The 20,373-nt window shown below is 38.5% G+C and overlaps 1 protein-coding gene across 5 annotated transcripts in view; it reads right to left on the bottom strand.

Annotated features, from left to right (window-relative positions):
• Positions 1 to 1,120: 1,120 nt before the first annotated feature.
• Pdgfd (platelet derived growth factor D) overlaps positions 1,121 to 20,373 on the bottom strand; it is a 240,722-nt gene continuing 221,469 nt past the window's right edge. For 4 of the 5 annotated variants that reach the window (XM_021172112.2, XM_021172114.2, XM_029482009.1 and 1 more), the window contains 2 exons: positions 17,630 to 17,844; positions 1,242 to 3,087 (listed from right to left, as the gene is read on the bottom strand). In XM_021172112.2, coding sequence (XP_021027771.1) covers positions 2,962 to 3,087; positions 17,630 to 17,844 — 341 coding nt within the window. In that variant the 3' untranslated portion in view covers positions 1,242 to 2,961. Of the gene's footprint in view, positions 3,088 to 17,629; positions 17,845 to 20,373 lie in introns of all 5 variants that reach the window. The other variant, XM_029482010.1, reaches the window with a different exon arrangement.

Below are 20,373 nucleotides of genomic sequence, written 5' to 3'. Positions count from 1 at the left end.
TCATGATGCTTCATATAAAATTCCAAGCTATCTAAATTTACTGCCTTATACAGTACTGCTTAATCTTTTCCCAGTGCCAAGCCCTTAGTTAACATATTATATTTCTGCTAGTAAAGTTCTTGTCATATAACACACACATTTCTGTACTTATTTTCTAAACCATCTGTACCTGTCAAGCTAGAAGCACGGTTTCTCCAATCTCAGAAACTGCTGTCATTTTGTCTCCAGCAGGGTGACAACAAAGACCAACCTGAAAGCAAGTGTTGTTGCATGGAAGAGAGCCCTCTTTATGGTCATGGTCTACATTCCTTCAGGGGGACAGATTGGAGCTGGATTCTCTGAAAAAGCAGACCCATCAGCTGGGTGTCCATCCAGAAGTACAGGGAAGAGTGGGTAAGACAGAGATGAGGCTGTGATAAAGAGGATGGAATGCTCTTACTTAGATGGGCAACATCTTGACTGAAAGGCTGACTGGTGAACAAACATAAGATCCAAGACTACCAGCAAAGAGAAGTATGAGCAATGGCTGCCTGAGTTATGAGGCAGACAGCACAGAGGCCTGTGGCCTCAGGGTAGGCACCTCCTCCTTTCAAAAAGCTCCCATTTTGCCACTCTCATTAGATGCATTTGTGAAAGTACCTTTATAATATTGCATAGCTTTTAAAGTTGCAATTCAGAACTAAATAATAGAGTAGTTTTGTTTAAAAGCAGGATTTATTTTTTTTATTAAGATAAGAGGCACATTACATTTCTCTAGCAAATACTGTGAGAGGAAAAGCTGAATGTTATTGATATGCCAAAAATAATAAAAGCCTCAAATTATGAAAGTTTTCTGCCCTATAAGACCATAGAATGAAAGGCATTCTGGGTGAGAAAGCTATGCAGATCTGCGTATTAATTAGTTTGTTTTGAAATAAATTTTTTTCAATGGTTTATTTTCTATTCTTTTTCCTTACATGGCAATGAAACATTTACTTATTACACATTGTATGTTCAATAGATGACATATACCCAAGGGATTGGGCTTAATTAAATGCTCCAGGAAGAAAAGGCCACACAGGAGTACACATCCATTTACACTGCAGCTAATAAATAAAAAGGCAGATAAGGCTTTAATTGATTATCACCACCTAGAAGGTTTATTGAAAAAACACTCTAATATTTTATATTTACAGTTGTGATTGATCTGTGCCCTTTATGGTGAGTAAGGTAATGTACATTTTTGTTTGTTTGTTTTTTTGTTTTTTTTTTTTTTTATAGGAGCCATTGTTTCACAGGAAGCTTGCAAATTGGGCCAGGCTTACTTCTCATTGTTCTGTGGCATGCTTGACAACAATATACTATTTAATTTTAATAATCATTTAAGTAGAACTGGCAGGTAATTGACTGCATAGAACCTTTAGAATATATGTGTCAGTAAGCACAGATTTGTTAACAGCTGTTAACTTGGCTTAGACAGCATCATCCTTGGCAATGTGAGTGTGTATAAGCTACTCATCTGACACCAGACAAAAGGGGCCTGTGCACAGATTCAGAAACAAAACACTTTGTGCTCAGGGTAGTGTTGGACTCACCAAATAAATTGGTTTTCTTTTCTACTCTAAAGGCAGGAAGAAAAATATAGTTTCCTAGTAGCAGAACCAAGCTAATTTGACTTCAGGATTCCCTCCTAAACATTTTGTTGGGAGAACAATGAGCAACTTCCTGTTTCTGGACTCAGTCTCTTTAGAATAGATGTAGAGGCACCACTGAGGGAACTTAACTCACTCCTATAAAATCAGAACAAAAAGCTTTCCATTGGAACAGCAGGACCAAATCTGTGCCTTCACAACTTAGCTGGCTCTAGGTGTTTTGTTAATGCATAAATATTTAAGGCTATAAATATTTCATGATAGCTTGTCTCATATAAGAACAATATAAGTTCATGTGTATATATTGAAAAGATAGAAATGCAAGAGCAAAACACAGAAAAATTATTGGCACAGTTTAGAAGATTTTGACCCACTTTTAAATGTAGACCTTATCAAACAGTCCATTTGATTTCCAGTTATGTTAACATTTGCTTATTTCTGAATTTCTATCACCCAAATCTTGCCATGACTATCATATTTAAAGGCTCATGTGTAATGAATATCATGTTCTTCCTGTAAACACTTGCTTTTCTGCAGACTTTAAAATAAAAAAAAAAATCAAAAATTCTGCAGCAACCTATTGCTTGGCTATTGAATATTTCTTGTTATTTATCACCACAAGTCCCTGAGCAATTCATTGAGAAGGGTGCTCAGTTACTTAGCTTGCATTGAGAAAATACATGGAAAAGGACATAATGACTTGATTGTCTTGATTGTTAAATATCCTGTATTACTTTGGCATAGTTGTGGAGACAGATAATTACTGTCCACATTGGTAGGTGAGTAGTACATCTCATGAAGAAAATATTTCAAACCTTGTTTTTATTGCCAGAAACTATGTATTTGTCTTCACATAATTAGAGTATACACATAAGAAAGTCTCATTTTTCATTTAATGGACAAGTGCCTTCTTTAAGTGAGCAAAATCTGATGTATTTTGTCATACAAAGTTTTAGAATAAACTTACCTTTTGAATTTTTTGAAAGATATTTTATATGCTTGACACATTCCCTTATTTTAGCAAAATATCAAGTAATATCATTTGCCTCTAGCAGACTTCAGTAAATATACTGAATAAAGTATTTCATCTATTTACATACATAGAGCTAGACATGTATATGAGTATATATATACACATATCTTCACATACTATTGATAAGTGAATTCCTATGCTTATGTATATAGAAATTGATGATATATGCTTCTTCTTGCCATGGCACTAAGAAAGTGACATTTCCATATGTACTCATTGCACTGAGATTAGAAGCTTCTTAGGGTTTTTGTAACCTAAAGGTCCTTTCATAATCAAAGTAAAGATGTGCATAGTGTTTTATCGAGGTGGTCTTGAGCTGCAGATACAGTCACATCGCTCATGATGATCCAGCTGGATATCAACAAGAGCCATATTCTTAGCTTTGCCCCTTCTCTTGAAATGTCCAGGCTCAAACTTCAATACCTACAATAAAGGATAAGAAGTACATTTCCTGTTAGAAAGCCCTTGGATTTAAGTCAACCAAATGCCACTCACCCATTCCCCTTCTGGTAATGAGTGAGTAAACTCTTGGAAAGTTCAAAGAATGGGGTGAACTTGCTGTTGGAACAAGCACATGTAGATATTTTTTCAAATAACCACTAGCCATGCAACATGCAGGAGTCTACTCCTCCATGAATAATGACTTTAGGTGTCCTATCTTCTAGAATGCTGACAAAAATGTCTCTGTGATATACTTCCTATTTCCTTCTGCGTCTAAAGCTTTGCCTGACCTCAAGTGTGCAATGAACTCATTGCAGTGCAATGAAGGCTTGTTATACTTTGCTACCAAGGTATATTTTGGTCCTCACTGAAGATTACATGGGGGAACTTACTTTAATGTATATATAACTTCCCATGGTATCCTCAGAGTTCTACACCATGAATTGTATTGTCACACATTCCATTGCTCTCATAGTCATTGCTAAATATGCTGGGTCTTATTCAAACCCAGAGCATATATTAGGAACAACTCTTCCCAGACTCCTCAGCACTGAGCTTCCCTATCCAAAGTTTCCATTTATTTAGCCTTTAACTGTGTGGTTTCATAGGCTCTCCAGTGAAGCCAAGAGCAAACCATTGGTTCTATGTTCATTACATTGAGGGACCTGGAGTTTGTTTCAAAAAAATAATCCCAAAAATAAAAATAGAAGAATAAAAGACTATGGTCTTGTCAGGTCTGATGACATTTTTATAGAAGATTGACTTATTATTTTCTATGATGTAATTATGTGTGCATAATTTGCATCACATATTTCCACATGAATTTTTATGTTCTCTCTGTTGAATGGATGGTAAACATTACTGCCAACATTGAGTCTGTCCTAGACACTAGACCCTGCTGTAAGTGGCTCTGCAAGTATGAGATTATTTTGACCTGGCTACATGAATTAGCGACACTCCAAGTTTAATTGACACATTAAAGGGAGGGATTAAGTTATTTGCTTAAACAGGGACATGGAGATAATAAGTAGGAGAAGCAGAAAGAAATAAACTTGAGGTGGTCTAAACAAGGTTCTTATCCTTTAAAGTTGATTCTGAAGAACATGTCCTAGTGAAGAAGATGGGAGTTGTTGCTTATGTGGAAAGATACAGAAAGATTATTTTCTTTCACATGTTCCCTGTGTTCTAGTCTCCAGCAAACACAGGAGGCAAAGCAAAATTTGTACAGCAATATGGATGAGACAAGAGCAATATTATACAAAGGCTTTGTTCTTCAATGAAAATCTAAGTAATAAATACACTCTGGGATATGAACTCATCCTGCTCAGGACAGGAAATCTCTGCCATATTTGGAAGGAATATTTGGGACAGAACAGGAGTTGAGCCCAGTCTCACCAAGAATTTCTCTAATATATTTCCAGACTATCTGAATATAAACAGGGTTAGGGGGGTCCTAGGAAGTGACATGATTTTTAAGAAGCTGAGTATCCCAGATGTGTTTGCTTAAAGAAGACCATTAACAAGAACAAGTGATTTTCAGTGGCAGGCACCTATAACATCAGTGCTCCATTTATTTGTTCTCCTATTTTATGGCAAAGAAAATGTTTGGGAATAAGTACAAAAGCCTGGTTTTTCAGCTGGTCCTCTGACTGTTCAGGGATTTTTCACCTGTATTTTATAGTAAGCTAGAAGAGCACAGTATATATATATATGTGTGTGTTTTGCTGATAAGAAAAGAAAAAAATGAATTCTCGGACACTTTCCCCAGACAAGTCAGAAAAACATTATTTGAACAAAGTGGAAATTGGACAGCTTTAGTGACTGATCACAACACTGATGTTCAAAGCTCTCAGATCATGTAATAGTCTTAAGTTCAGGTACATAGTATTGAAAGGATGAAGAAAGCAAGGCTGATTTCAGGGAGCATTGAAAGTTAAAAGAAAAATGAAAAGCTTTTATCAGAGAGAGCAAACCGGTGGGTTATGGGTTACCTGGCTACCTTTAAAGGTAAGGAACCGTTGAATTAATTACAGCAGCCAAAGGAGTTTGGTAATAGGCACTACCACAAAATGCTTTCCCATTTTCCAAGCCATGATTCACAGCTGCAAGCATACACACAGAAATCAAAATCTGCTGAGGGGCAGCCAGCCATGGCTCAGCACCTATGGGAGAAAATGGAATTCCTGACTCCCTTTCATCATCTGGAAAAAATTCATGAAGACAGGACCATAGACATCTACAGGAACAGTGACATACCTAGTTGATGGCATTTACACCACAAAATCAGAGATGCTAATCTTTGTAAATTATCAGTGTCACAGTCACAAAAGGTGGTTAACTATAGTCCTTTTCTTTGTTGTCAATAACCCAGCAAGTGAGTCACTGCTATAAGGATATTACAGTAATAAAACAATGCCAGGCAAAAAAAAAAAAATGCTCTCTGTTGAGTTGATCTCTTGTTTATTTGGAATCTAAAAAATGTTGTTTAAACCTTGTAACAGTTCTCAAGCTATTGGCTGGTATAGAAATACAAGTACATATCTCAGGGAAAATGCATTACATAAACCTGAATCATTAAGACTTTAAGATTTTATCTAACTTCAAAGGCAGACAGCATTCAACAGAGATTCAGTTTCTTAAGAAAAACAAACAAGCAAATAAGGAAGCAACAATATAAACAAATTCCTAGATTTTTGCTTCTGTATTGGCTTCTTTCACATGTAAAGACTTCTTATGAATGTAGAGATTCAAGCATTCTAAGGACTGCAGTGACTTACTCTGAAATTCAAGTGTCTTAGGAAAGGTATTTGGAATAGAAATCTTTCTCTGAGTGACTCAGCAGAAGCTGAACAAGGAGTCATGTCTAAGACACAGAACAGCTAAAGAAAGAGAGCTGGGAAACAGGTTAAATGACACATAGAAGTTTAAAGGTGACAAGAGACTTGAGTTATAGCAAGAGTAAAATGCTTATGGCCCAGAAAAGGCAACCTTGACATCTTGTAGATGTTTGTTTCAATTGAAAGCTTTATATGAATCACCATGGGGACCTTTAGATAATTAAATGGTAAAATCTTTTTAATAGCACCTTAGACACTGCATGCATATTTAGCCTCTCAGCTGCAGGAAAACATGGGAGCCAGCTTGTATGATGTTCTAGAGACAAGGAGGGGAGCTTCATACTCATCAAAGGTAAAATCTACCAAGATGAACTCTCAATTCTAAATATTTTTGCTCCAAATGCAAGGGCAGTCACATTCAGTAAAGAAACTTTAGTAAAGCTTAAAGCGCACATTGCACCTCACACAATAATAGTGGGAGACTTTAACACCCCACTCTCACCAATGTACAGATCCTGGAAACAGGAACTAAACAGAGACACATGGACACTAACAGAAGTTATGAAACTAATGGATTTAACAGATATTTACAGAACATTTTATCCTAAAATAAAAGGATATACCTTCTTCTCAGCACCCCATGGTACCTCCTCCAAAATTGACCATATGATCAGTCACAAAACAGGCCTCAACAGATACAAAAATATTGAAATTATCCCATGCAACCTATCAGATCACCACAAATTAAGGTGAATCTTCTAAAACAGCATAAATAATAGAAAGCTAACATTCATGTGGAAACTGAACAACACTCTACTCAATGATATTTTGGTCAAGGAAGAAATAAAGATACAAATTAAATACTTTTTAGAGTTTAATGAAAATGAAGCCACAACATACCCAAACTTATGGGACAAAATGAAAGCAGTCCTAAGAGGAAAACTCATAGCTCTGGGTGCCTCCAAAAAGAAACTAGAGAGAGCATATACTAGTAATCTGACAGCACACCTAGAAGTTCTAGAACAAAAGGAAGCAAATTCACCCAAGAGCAGTAGACTGCAGGGAATAAGCAAACTTAGGGCTGAAATCAACCAAGTGGAAACAAAAAGAACTATTCAAAGAATCAACCAAACCAGGAGCTGGTTTTTTGAGAAAATCAACAAGATAGAGAGCCAGACTAACTAGAGGGCACAGGGACAGTATCCTAATTAACAAAATCAGAAATGAAAAAAGGAGACATAAGAACAGATCCTGTGGAAATCCAAAACATCATCAGATCCTACTACAAAAACTGGAAAACCTGGATGAAATGGACAAACTCCTAGACAGATACTAGGTAGCAAAGTTAAATCAGGATCAGGTTAATGATCTTAACATTCCTATTTCCCCTAAGAAAATAGAAGCAGTCATTAATAGTCTCTCAACCAAAAAAAGCCCAGGACCAGATGGGTTTAGTGCATTGTTCTATCAGACCTTTAAAGAAGACCTAATTCCAAGTCTCCTCAAATTATTCCATGAAATAGAAACAGAAGGTTCTCTACCCAATTTATTCTATGCAGCCACAATTACACTGATACCTAAACCATACAATGATCCAACAAGAGACTTCAGATCAATTTCCCTTATGAAAATCAATGCAAAAATACTCAGTAAAATCCTCCCAAACTGAATTCAAGAATACATCAAAATGGTCATCCATGATGACCAAGTAGGCTTCATCCAGGGATGCAGGGATAGTTTAATATACAGAAATCCATCAACGTAAGCCACTATATAAAAAATCAAAGAAAAAAATCACATGATCCTTGCCTTAGATGCTGAGAAAACATTTGACAAATTCCAACACCCCTTCATGATAAAAGTCATGGAAAGATCAGAAATTCCAGGTCCATACTTAAAAATAATAATAAAAGCAATATACAGCAAGCCAGTAGACAACATCAAACTAAATGGAGAGAAACAGGAGCAATCCCACTAAAATCAGGGACTAGACTAGGCTGCCCATTTTCTCCCTACCTATTAAATATAGTATTTGAAATCCTAGTCTGAGCAATTAGACAACAAAAGGAGATTAAAGGAACACAAATTGGAAATGAAGAAGTCAAAATATCACTATTTGCTGATGATATTATAGTATATATAAATGAGCCTAAAAATAACACCTGAGAACTCCTAAACCTGATAAACACCTTCAGTGCAGTAGCTGGATATAAAATAAACTCAAAAAATCAGTGAACTTTCTCTACACAAAGGATAAACAGGATGAGAAAGAAATTAGGGAAACAGCCCCTTTCACAATCGTCACAAAAAATATAAAATAACTTCTTGTTACTCTAACTAAGGAAGTGAAAGATCTGTATGATAAGAACTTCAAGTGTCTGAAGAAAGAAATTAAAGAAGATTTCAGAAGATGGAAAGATCTCCCATGCTCATGGATTGCCAAGATTATTATAGGATTAATGACTATCTTGCAGAAAGCAATCCACAGATTCAATGCAACTCCCATCAAAATTCCAACTCAATTCTTCACTGAGTTACAAAGGGCAATTTGCAAATTCTTCTGGAATAACAAAAAACCTAGGATAGCAAAAAGTATTCTCAACAATAAAAATCCTCTGGGGGAATCACCATGCCTGACCTCAAGCTGTACTACAGAGCAATTGTGATAAAATCTGTACGGTACTGGTACAGCGACAGACAGGTAGATCAGTGGAATTGAAGACCCAGAAATGAGCCTACACACCTATGGTCACTTGATCATTGACAAGGGAGCTAAAACCATCCAATGGAAAAAAGACAGCATTTTCAACAAATGGTGCTGGCACATCTGGCAGTTATCATGTAGAAGAATGCAGATTGATCCATTCTTATCTCTTTGCACAAAGCTCAAGTCTAAGTGGATAAAAGAACTCCACATAAAACCAGAGACACTGAAATTTATAGAGATGGTGGGGAAAAGCCTCCAAGATATGGGCACAGGGGAAATATTCCTAAACAGAACAGCAATGGCCTGTACTGTAAGACCAAGAATCAACAAAGGGGACCTCATAAAATTGCAAAGCTTCTGTAGAGCCAAATATACTGTCAAGAAGACAAAAAGACCAACAACAGATTGGGAAATAATTTTTACTAATCCTAAATCTCATAGGGAACTAATATCCAATATATATAAAGAACTCAAGAAGCTGGACTCCAGAATATCAAATAACCCCATTAAAAATCGGGTACAGAGCTAAACAAAGAATTCTGAACTGAGGAATACGGAATGGCTGAGAAACACCTGAAAAAATGTTCAACATCCTTAATCATCAGGGAAATGCAAATCAAAACAAGCCTGAGATTCCACCCTACACCAGTCAGAATGGCTAGGATCAAAAATTCAGGAGACAGCAGATGCTGGCTAGGATTGGAGAAAGAGGAACACTCCTCCATTGCTGGTGGAATTGCAAGCTGGTACAACCACTCTGGAAATAAGTCTGGTGGTTCCTCAGAAAACTGTACATAGTACTACTGGCAGATCTGGCAATATATCTCCTGTGCATATACCCAGAAGATGTTCCAACTGGTAATAAGGACACATGCTCTTCTATGTTTATAGCAGCCTTACTTATAATAGCCAGAAGCTGGAAGGAACCCAGATTTCCCTCAACAGAGGAATGGATACAGAAAATGTGGTACATTTACACAATGGAGTACTACTCAGCAATTAAAAACAATGAATTTATGAAATTCTTAGGCAAATGGATGTATCTGGAGGATATCATCCTGAGTGAGGTAACCCAATCACTAAAGAAGTCACTTGATATGCACTCACTGATAAGTGGATATTAGCCCAGAAACCTAGAATACCCAAGATACAATTTCCAAAACACAAGAAAATCAAGAAGAGGGAAGACCAACTTGTGGATACTTCATTCCATTCTAGAATAGGGAATAAAATACCCATGGAAGGCATTGCAGAGACAAACTTTGGAGCTAAGATGAAAAGATGGACCATCCAGAGACTGCCCCACTCGGTGGTCCATCCCACAGTCAGCCACCAAATGTAGACACTATTGCATATGCCAGCATGATTTATCTGAAAGGAACCTGATATAGTTGTCTCTTGTGAGTCTATGCCAGTGCTTGGCATATATAGAAGTGGATGCTCACAGTCATCTATAGGCTAGAACACAGGGCCCCCAATGGAGGAGCTATACAAATTGCCCAAGGACCTGAAGGGGTCTGCAACCCCATAGGTGCAATAACAATATGAACTAATCAGTACCCCCAGGGCTTGTGTCTCTAGCTGCATATGTAGCAGAAGATGGCCTATTTGGCCAGCATTGGGAAGAAAGGCCTTGTTCTTGCAAACTTTATATGCCCCAGTACAGGGGAATGCCAGGGCCAAGAACTGAGAGTGTTTGGGTAGGGGAGCAGGGCAGGGTTGGGGGAGGGTATAGGAGACTCTTGGGATGGCATTTGAAATGTAAATGAAGAAAATATCTAATAGAAAAAAGAAAATTCCGTTTCCCTGCATCCTGCTCATGTCAGGTCATTGACGTTATAAGTTGACTGGAACTCTTGTTCTCAGTCTCACCTTAGGCTATGCCAATATGCAGAGTTCATGGCAATAAGTTCCATAGGACAGTGCAGGCAGCTAAGCTAGTATGTGATGATTGGTTTTAATCAATTTTCCATACACTAAAATCAATAAGTTGGGATTGTAAACTGAGGAACTATTTTGATTACCTGAGTTGACTTGTGAAGACTCACCCCAAATACTACCATTAGCATCTTAGACTAAGTGTTTGTCTCCCTTGACATCTCTATTGTGTTGCTAGTTATTTAATGGATATCAGAATCAGCATTTCCATTTGCAGGTTTGAACAAAAGTCATTTGCTCTGTAGGAAGCTCCAGGTGTCTGGTGCCATTTTATGATGACTGAGGGAAGCAGTGCAAACATACACTAACATTCTTTCTGTCTCTCTCTGTCTCTCTCTGTCTCTCCCCCTCCCTCTCTCCCCCTCCCTCTACCCATCACCCTCCCTCCCTCCCCCTCTCTTTCTCTCTCTCTCTCTCTCTCTCTCACACACACACACACATGTCAGTCTTCTTCCTCTAGAGAACCCTTATTGATACAGCATCACAATATTATCAGTAGAATAGGAGAAAGCAGAGAAAATAAATAAATTTATCTTCTGTCTCTGAAGTTTTTCGACTGTTGACTCAATGTTGAATCTAAACAATGGTAGTAAGTGTTTATTATGAAGGGGAGAACCAAAATAATATTAAATTATTATTATTAGTAGTAGTAGTAGTAACTATTAATTCAAAGTACTGGGATTGAATGTAGGATCTGACATTTGAGTGAATTATAGCTCCAGCCATGAGCCTTATTTTTTTTAAGAGTCACTATCTGAATTATCTTTTGGAAGGACAGAAATCCTTGGACAGACACTCACAGCTATTTCTTGTGAAATAAGTTATAGCCTTCCTGAAGCAGAATGAGAAATCCTCACTTGAACCCCAAATTCTGATGAACGGAGTGACCTTCATGTGAGGTGTGTACAAAGGGACAGAGGAGAAGACTGAAACAAGCAGACAGAGGAGCTTGGACTCAAACTCCCCAATTCTATCCGAATGGGCTCAGATTTCTCCACCACTTCATTACTACACAGAGCTCCACTCAGGCTGATCTGTTACTTGGGAAACATCAGCCACAAACTCAGAAAGAGAAGAAGGAATTATATTCTTCTAATTTTACACGCTGTTCAAAGATGACTATGAGAAATGCTAGGAAAGAACCTGAACCAAAAAACAATAAACCTAAAAAAATATTTTTATTAGCATTAATTAATTTATTTATTTATTAATTTATTTATTAATTTATTTATTTGTATGTGTGTGTGTGTGTGTGTGTTGTGTGCCTATGTACATCCAAATGTACATAGATGATAAAGAAGGACCTCTGGTGTCCTGGTCTGTACTTGCTGCCATATTATCTTGAACCAGGGTCTCTCTCTGAACATGGAGCTGGGTTGGCAGATGACAAGTCTCAGTTATTCCCCACCCCCTGCATCTCTTCCTGTCACAGTGATGGTGTTACAGACATATGTGGTCAAATCCAGGTTTTATATGGGTGCCAGGGATTTGAACTCAGATCCTCAGGATTGCTTGTCATTTATGATCATCCATTAACCCATTTCCCTAGCATCTGGAGTTTGAAAGCAGAAAATAACATTGTCCTGCCCTGAAGAATGTTCACCCCACTACAAGAGAAGTATCCTGCCTTATGCAAACACTGACAATGTTGGTGTCACCCAGACCTCTCTAATTCTGCACATTCTTATCTCTGAGTGTTAAGCACTGAAATACTTGTGGAGAAGTTTGCAAGCTTACTATGTGACACATTCTTCTTTTTTTAATTGGTTATTTTATTTATTTACATTTCAAATGTTATCCCCCTTCCCAGTTTCCTCTCCAAAAATCTCCTATCCTCTCCCACTCCCCTTACTTCTAAGAGGATGCTCCCCACCCACTCCCACTTCACCACCCTAGCATCCCCCTATGTTGGGGCATTGAGCCCCCATAGGACCAAGGGGTCCCATCCCATTGATGCCAGATAAGGCAATCCTCTGCAACATGTGCAGCTGGAACCATGGGTCCTTCCTTGTGTATTCTTTGGTTGGTGGTTTAGTTGCTGGGAGCTCTGGGGTGGGGTCGGGGGTGGGGTTCATTGGTTGATACTGTTGTTCTTCCTATGGGGTTTCAACTTCTTCAGAGCTTCCCCTATCTCCTCCATTGGAGTCTATGAGCTCAGTCTGATGGTTGGCTGTGAGCATATGTATCTGAATTGATCAGGCTCTAGCAGAGCCTCGACAGCTATAGCAGGCTCCTGTCAACAAGTGATTCTTGGCAACAGCAATACTGTCTGAGTTTGGTGTCCGCAAATGAGATGAATCCCTTCACTTAAGGCCACCATCGTCCATAGAAACTCATTTCACATCTTTTCACCTGCAAGCATGGACAAGGGGAACTGCCTTTAATCTAGCAGAGGTAAGAATACAGACACAGACCTAATAGAATAAAGGGTATAGGTTTCCTAATGAGATGAATCTCAGATTGTACCCGTTTCTGGAAATGGAAGAAAGTGTCTGCCGTTCTCTACCGAGCACCTGGATGTTTTAGGAGTTTGGTAGGAGAGTTGACACAAATGTTTGTTTCAGGTGTGCAATTGCTGACGAAGTGATTGATGCTGTTGGGTAGTTTTATCCTATGCTGGGCAGGTGCATTTCATATAGGACACTGCACTTTCAAAAGATTATTAATGTTTTATAACTCACGAACAAGGGGTCAAGGGCTCTCTCCTTTCTGAATTGTGAAAAGCAGCTCAGGGATGACTGTCATAATGAACAGAGGAATCAAGGAAAGAATGGTGTCTGGACCTTTCAGATTGCTCAGAACCAACTCTCTGTAATGCAACACTCTTATTGAGAGTTTCCAAAAATAAGGAATATAAAAAGAAAATCAAGTCAAAATCTCTTCCCTCGGAGTCCAGATAAAAGGAAAGCAGTCTGCAAATACATCAAAGCCTAGACTTGCACATTGTTAATCACAGTTACTGCACAGTAGATCTTTTCACTTTCCAGTTTATTTTAACTCCTACCAGTTACAGAACCCCAAATTTATCCTTTTTTGAAAGCCAGCACAGAACTTTGAGACTGAAGGCCAACCTCCAATCTGGAATTCATCAGGTCAGACAAAACCAAGACAGTACTTAAAAAAGCTTTTGATATGCAGTGATGATAAAAGCAAATTAAGTATGTAAATATTCTTCAGCCAGATGGACTCTAATGTCATGCAGCATGCTATTTTTAATTACTGCTGCTTTATCATTGTATCTTGGACATAACTACATAAATTGTTTCCAATGACTAATATTGTTATTAATTAGTTATCTTTATTTTGCATTAAAATTTCCATACCTTTAGGATGGTATGACAAAGTAATACTTTTTGTTATTACAAAGTACTTCAGAATGTAGGGAAAATACACAGTTGAGTCTGATTTTCAAAGGAGAAAAATATTGCAGACTAAATGTATCTTAGAAACTTTAGGTAACCAGTGTCATAATCTCTAATGTAACTACAGCTTAAATTATGAATGAAAGTGTTTCAAAAGCTTTTTTAAGGGCTGAGAGATATTTAGGCCAAAAAATTTGTTCCACACATGATATAGACAACTTTTTCCACACGCATACCCTACAGTTCATTAACTCTTTTTCTTACTTATACATAGAACCCTTCTTAATCCAATCAACATTTTTTTATTTCACTCACTACAAGTTTGACATCTATTATTCATATTTAAGTCAGCTTTCTTGCTTTTGTTATATAAATGGCATAGTTGCTTTTATTTATTTTGATATTAAAATAATCTTAGGCTGTGCTTTAGCTGTAACTCTTAGGATCTGAATTACAAGTTCCTTGCAAATAGCCAGTTCTGTCCTGTCATGGTCGGTTCCCTTATGCTTGTGACTTTTGACTCTTAGGATCTGAATTACAAGTTCCTTGCAAATAGCCAGTTCTGTCCTGTCATGGTCGGTTCCCTTATGCTTGTGACTTTTGACTGTGACCTCATCTTCTATGCAAAGTCAAGCACAGGCTCTGACTAAGGGTTCAGCATCCAGGAGACCCAGTTTCCTCAAGACACATAACTTTCTGTATCTTCCTATCTTCAGACTCAGTTCCCGCTGTGCTTCTTGAAGTGCCTGGTGCTATTGGTTTCTGAACCACTCTCCTGTGATAGTCTTCTCTTCCCATCTGATCAGTGTAGTTGTGGATAAACAATAGCCATATTTGAAAGCATTAACTGAGACTATTATTTCAAAACATTAATAAAGGAACATTAATTATGTCAAAAACACACACACACACACACAAAAAAAACAACAACAACACAGTGAGGAGGGGGGACAGCACCCTGCTGAAAGGACAGATTCTGCTTCCTTGGAAAGCAGTGAGTAGAGTCAACTATTCTTAAGAGTAAGAAAATACATTCTTTGTCGGTGTATAATGGTAAGTTCTGCCTCTCTAAGTTGAACTTTGCCACTGTTGTAAGAGATGCACATCAGTGCTGATGTGCAACAACAACAGCATGAAACACAAAAACACCTATTCAAACTAATATTTTGTTTATCATTCATCTCTGTATGTATGTATGTATGTATGTATCTATTTATCATCTATCTATCTAATCTATCTATCTATCTATCTATCTATCATCTATCTATCTATCTATCTATCTATCTATCTATCTATCTATCTATCTATCATCTATCTAATATGGACAGGGTCTCATTCTGCAGTTGAAGTTAGCCTGGAACTTATTATATAGCCTAGACTGACCTCTAATTTGTAGAAACTCTCCTGCCTCTGTCCCCTAAAGGCTGAGATTACATATTTAACCCATCATGCCCAGTTCAAAATCTGCTATTCCAAATCCAGATTCTTGCTTTGAGGGACTGTCTGTGCTTTCCTTTGTTTTCTTTGGTCCTCATGGTCAGCCACCAAGCACTATTGTCCATCAAACTCTCTCCTTAGCACCTGAAGCTGAATCTGCTTCACCAGCCAGTGAGTATTTTTAAACACATAGCCATGGATTCTTCACTCTTCCTGACCTTGCAGCCTTTGTTCAGTATCTATGAATACAACAGAAAAGGTTTCCTGTAGACATGGATCAAAATCTGATCAGTGAGTGGTTTGTGAACGAATGTGTTCTCAGTCCTCAGGCAGCTGTGTTTTCTTTATTACAAACGTTCTTCACCATTTTAATTGGTTTCCCCTGACTTTGGTCTTTACATTTACTTTTGCTTACTTCTTTCACAGTCCAAGAGCTAAGTTTCCAGGTAGTAGTGACTGCTATTTAGGAACAATAAGCACTTCCAGGAAAACAAAACATAGACTACTTCAACATTTATGCAATGAAAAGTTCTCTGACAATTTACATTTTTACTATTTGATTTAAAAAAAACAAACAAACATGTGATTATACTGAATAAAGTTTGGCCCTTAGTATTTTCTTATAGTCACCTAGAATTCACAGATATATCCTGTAAATAAACAGCAGATTTCTCTACAGGTCGAATGAAGATTCACTAGTCTTTATTGTGAGGCAATGGGCCATGCCAGGAAACCTGGTAAGACTGAGCAGAGTTGAAAGCCCTGGAACCCAGAAAGGGATGGTAGAAACTTCAGCTGCTCCACCCCCACCCTCGCCCCAGGCCCTTGTCATGTGACCACAGCATGCCATGATCTTGATGATCAGTCCCATGGGTGCAGTGCTCCCAAGCCCTTCCACATGCAAATGAGGCATCCCTGACATCTCATACCAAGCCAAACTAAAGCATCTGCTGTCAGATCCCAACCCACCCCCAAAATGTATATAAGATCCTCTCCAGAAAAAATAAAGATGTGTAAGAATTACTCTTTCACCTGAGAGCATCTGTTGTTTAAGAACTGTAATACTTCCCGGGGAAGACAATGCTCTCCTGAAGCTTTTGAGACTAGAAGCTCCTTGCTTGATAGCTGAGGCCCCTGCCAGCTTGGCTCTGCACAGCACAGCTGCTTGGAGCAATGGTGGTGGCAGCTGCAGCAGCAGAGACACCAGAGCAGCTGCTGCAGTTGCATTCTCCCCTCCCTGCTCATGCCCTCACTCTCCCCTTCTCTTGAATGTTCCCACCATGCTAGAGATATCAGCAGATAGCATTCAGTACACAGACCAGCACTTTATCATACAGGCTGTTATATAATCTATCACCATTGTACTGTGAAACTAGGATTCTCCTCTTCCAGATGCTATTAGCCATTGTGAATTATCTTGGTAGAATTTTAGCTTCTGACAACACATTCGCCTGGGTGAACAATTTAAGCAACCATATTTCTTTTTACACATTTCATTATTTTTGTCTTATGTGTTTTAGCATTTTGCCTGCATGTATGCATGTGCATCATGTGTGTGCAGTGCCTGTGGGGGCCAAAAGTGGCATTGAGTCCTATGGGACTAGTGTAAGGGACAGATTGAGCCACCATGTGTGGGCTGCGAACTGAACCCCATTTTTGTGACAAGTGAGAGACCCTAGTTCAAGTTAATAAGGCAGAAGACACCAGGGATTCTCCTCTATCATCTACTAGATGTACAGAGGCACAGAAAATCACTCCCTTGCTCCCTCTCTCTCTGTATCTCTCTGTCTGTCTGTCTGTCTGTCTGTCTCTCTCTCTCTCTCTCACACACAAATAAATAAATAAATAAATAAATAAATAAATAAATAAATAAATAAATTCTACTAAATATATAATGAATGAACTAATAATTTTTTTAGTTTTGTGTATTTCCTAATTTATGTTCTTTCCTAGGATTCCTCTCATTCCTCTTTGAACAGAGTGTACAATTAGAAAAATAGCATTTGAAATTTGAAATGTATATAAAGAAAATATCTTAAAAAAAAGAAAAAGAAAGAAAAATGTAATTTTCTGCACTTTTTCTGAGTTTGTTACCAACAAGTGCTCTTACCCACTGAGCCATCTCTCTAGCCATTGACCAATGACGTTAAGAGGCATCTATCCCAGGACCCCACAGGTTGGGATAGATGATGTAGATGGGATAGCTGCATACATGTGCTGGCCTGATATTACTGATGCTGTACCTCGTGATACTTCTTCACTGTCTTCCCTGAGCTGCATGTGCAGGACTTCCAGTTGACAGTTCCGCAACCACAGTTGCCACCACAGCGCTGCACGAGGAGGCATCGTGGGAAGAAGACTGCATTGGTCAGCTTCAGCTCCTCCCTGAGGTTCACAGAGTGATTCCTGGGAGTGCAACTGTAACGCTTGACATCATCATTGAGCCTGTCCAGGTCCACTGTAGGCAAGCACACACAGGCAGTACATGAGCAGACTTGACAATAGGCAAAGATTCTGATCTGAGACAAGTCTCAAGGGGGAGTTAAATTTGTCCCTGGGATTTTACTATGGAACAGTATGGTTGGAATGATCCAATTTTTATTTTGATCCAATTCTTACTTTGACCTTCAAAATAACAACAAATCATTAGCTGGAATTTGAATCTTGGTTCAAGTCCTACAACTTGTGCATGTGTAATGTTTTTGACACAGGTTTCACATAGTCTAGGCTTGAGCTAAACTTGCTATAAACTGGAAATAATGTTGAACTCCTGATTCTCACCCCCTCCAATCCAGAGTACTGTGATTATAAGCCTGTGTCACTCAACCTAACCCTGGCACCTTAAAATTGTAGCAAAAACAAACAAACAAACAAACAAACAAACACCAAGCAAATAAGTAAAAAATGGCTGAAAAATAAAACAAAACAATTGGCAACTGTAAATGATTGTTTTTTTTTCTATTTCTTTATTAGATATCTTCTTTATTTACATTTCAAATGCTTTTCCAAACGTCCCCTATACACTTCCCCTGCCCTGCTCCCCTACCAACACACTCCCACTTCTTGGCCCTGGAATACCCCTGTACTGGGGCCTATAAAGTTTGCTAGACCATGGGGCCTCTCTTCTCAATGATGGCCGACTAGGCCATCTTCTGCTACATATGCAGCTAGAGACACGAGCTCAGGAGGTACTGATTAGTTCATATTGTTGTTCCACCTATAGGGTTGCAGACCCCTTCAGCTTTTGGGTACTTTAGCTCCTATATTGGGGGCCATGTGTTCCATCCTATAGATGACTGTGAGCATCCACGTCTGTATTTGCCAGGCATTGGTAAAGCCTCACAGGATACAGCTATATCAGGGTCCCTTCAGCAAAACCTTGCTGGCATATGCAATAGTGTCTGTTTGGTGGCTGATTATGGGATGGAACCACGGGTGAGGCAGTCTCTGAATGGTCCATCCTTTCATCTTAGCTCTAAACTTTGTCTCTGCAACCCCTTCCGTGGATACTTTATTCCGTATTCTAGGGAGGAAAGAAGTATCCACATGTTGGTCTTCCTTCTTGATTTTCTTGTGTTTTGGAAGTTGTATCTTGCACATTCTAGATTTCTGGGCTAATATCCACTTATCAGTGAGTGTATATAAAGTGACTTCTTTTGTGACTAGGTTACCTCACTCAGGATGATATCCCCCAGATACATCCATTTGCCCAAGAATTACATAAATTCATTGTTTTTAATAGCTGAGTAGTACTCCATTGTGTAAATGTACCACATTTTCTGTATCCATTCCTCTGTTGAGGGAAGTCTGGGTTCTTTCCAGCTTCTGGCTATTAAAATAGGGCTGCTATGAACATAGTGGAGCATGTGTCCTTATTACTAGTTAGAACATCTTCTGGGTATATGCCCAGGAGAGGTATTGCTGGATCCTCCGTGGTACTATGTCCAATTTTCTGAGGAACCGCCAGACTGATTTCCAGAGTGGTTGTACCAGCTTGCAATCCCACCAGCAATGGAGGAGTGTTCCTCTGTCTCCACATCCTAGCCAGCATCTGCTGTCACCTGAATTTTTGATCCTAGCCATTCTGACTAGTGTGAGGTGGAATCTCAGGGTTGTTTTGATTTGCATTTCCCTGATGATTAAGGATGTTGAACATTTTTTCAAGTGCTTCTCAGCCCTTTGATATTCCTCAGTTTAGAATTCCTTGTTAAGCTCTGTACCCCATTTTTTAATGGGGTTATTTAAATTTCTGGAGTTCAGCTTCTTGAGTTCTTTGTATGTGTTGGATATTAATCCCCTCTCAGATTTAAGATTGGTAAAAGTTCTTTCATAATCTGTTGGTGGCCTTATTGTCTTATTGACAGTATCTTTTGCCCTACAGAAGCTTTGCAATTTTATGAGGTCCCCTTTGTTGATTCTTGGTCTTGCAACACAGGCCATTGGTGTTATGTCTAGGAATTTTTCCCCTGTGCCCATGTCTTAGAGGCTTTTACCCACTTTCTCCTCTATAAATTTCAGTGTCTCTGGCTTTATGTGGAGGTCTTTGATTCACTTAGACTTGAGTTTTGTACAAGGAGATAAGAATGGGTCAATTTGCATTCTTCTACATGATAACTGCCAGTTGTGCCAGCACCACTTGTTGAAAATGCTGTCTTTTTCCACTGGATGGTTTTAGCTCCCTTGTCAAAGATCAAGTGAGCATAGGTGTGTGCGTTCATTTCTGGGTCTTCAATTCTATTCCACTAATCTACATGTCTGTCGCTATACCAGTACCATGCAGTTTGTTTTTGTTTTTGTTTTTGCTTTTTTATCACAATTCCTCTGTAATACAGCTTGAGGTCACGCATGGTGATTCCCCCAGAGGTTCTTTTATTGTTGAGAATAGTTTTTGCTATCCTAGTTTTTTTTTTTTTAATTCCAGAAGAATTTGCAAATTGCCCTTTCTAGCTCAGTGAAGAATTGAGTTGGAAGTTTGATGGGGATTGCA

This window comes from Mus caroli, chromosome 9 (genome assembly GCF_900094665.2).
Source record: "Mus caroli chromosome 9, CAROLI_EIJ_v1.1, whole genome shotgun sequence".
NCBI lineage: Eukaryota > Metazoa > Chordata > Mammalia > Rodentia > Muridae > Mus > Mus caroli.
The sequence above is the reverse complement of the archived record's forward strand: the minus strand, read 5'-3'. Positions and strand labels throughout refer to the sequence as shown.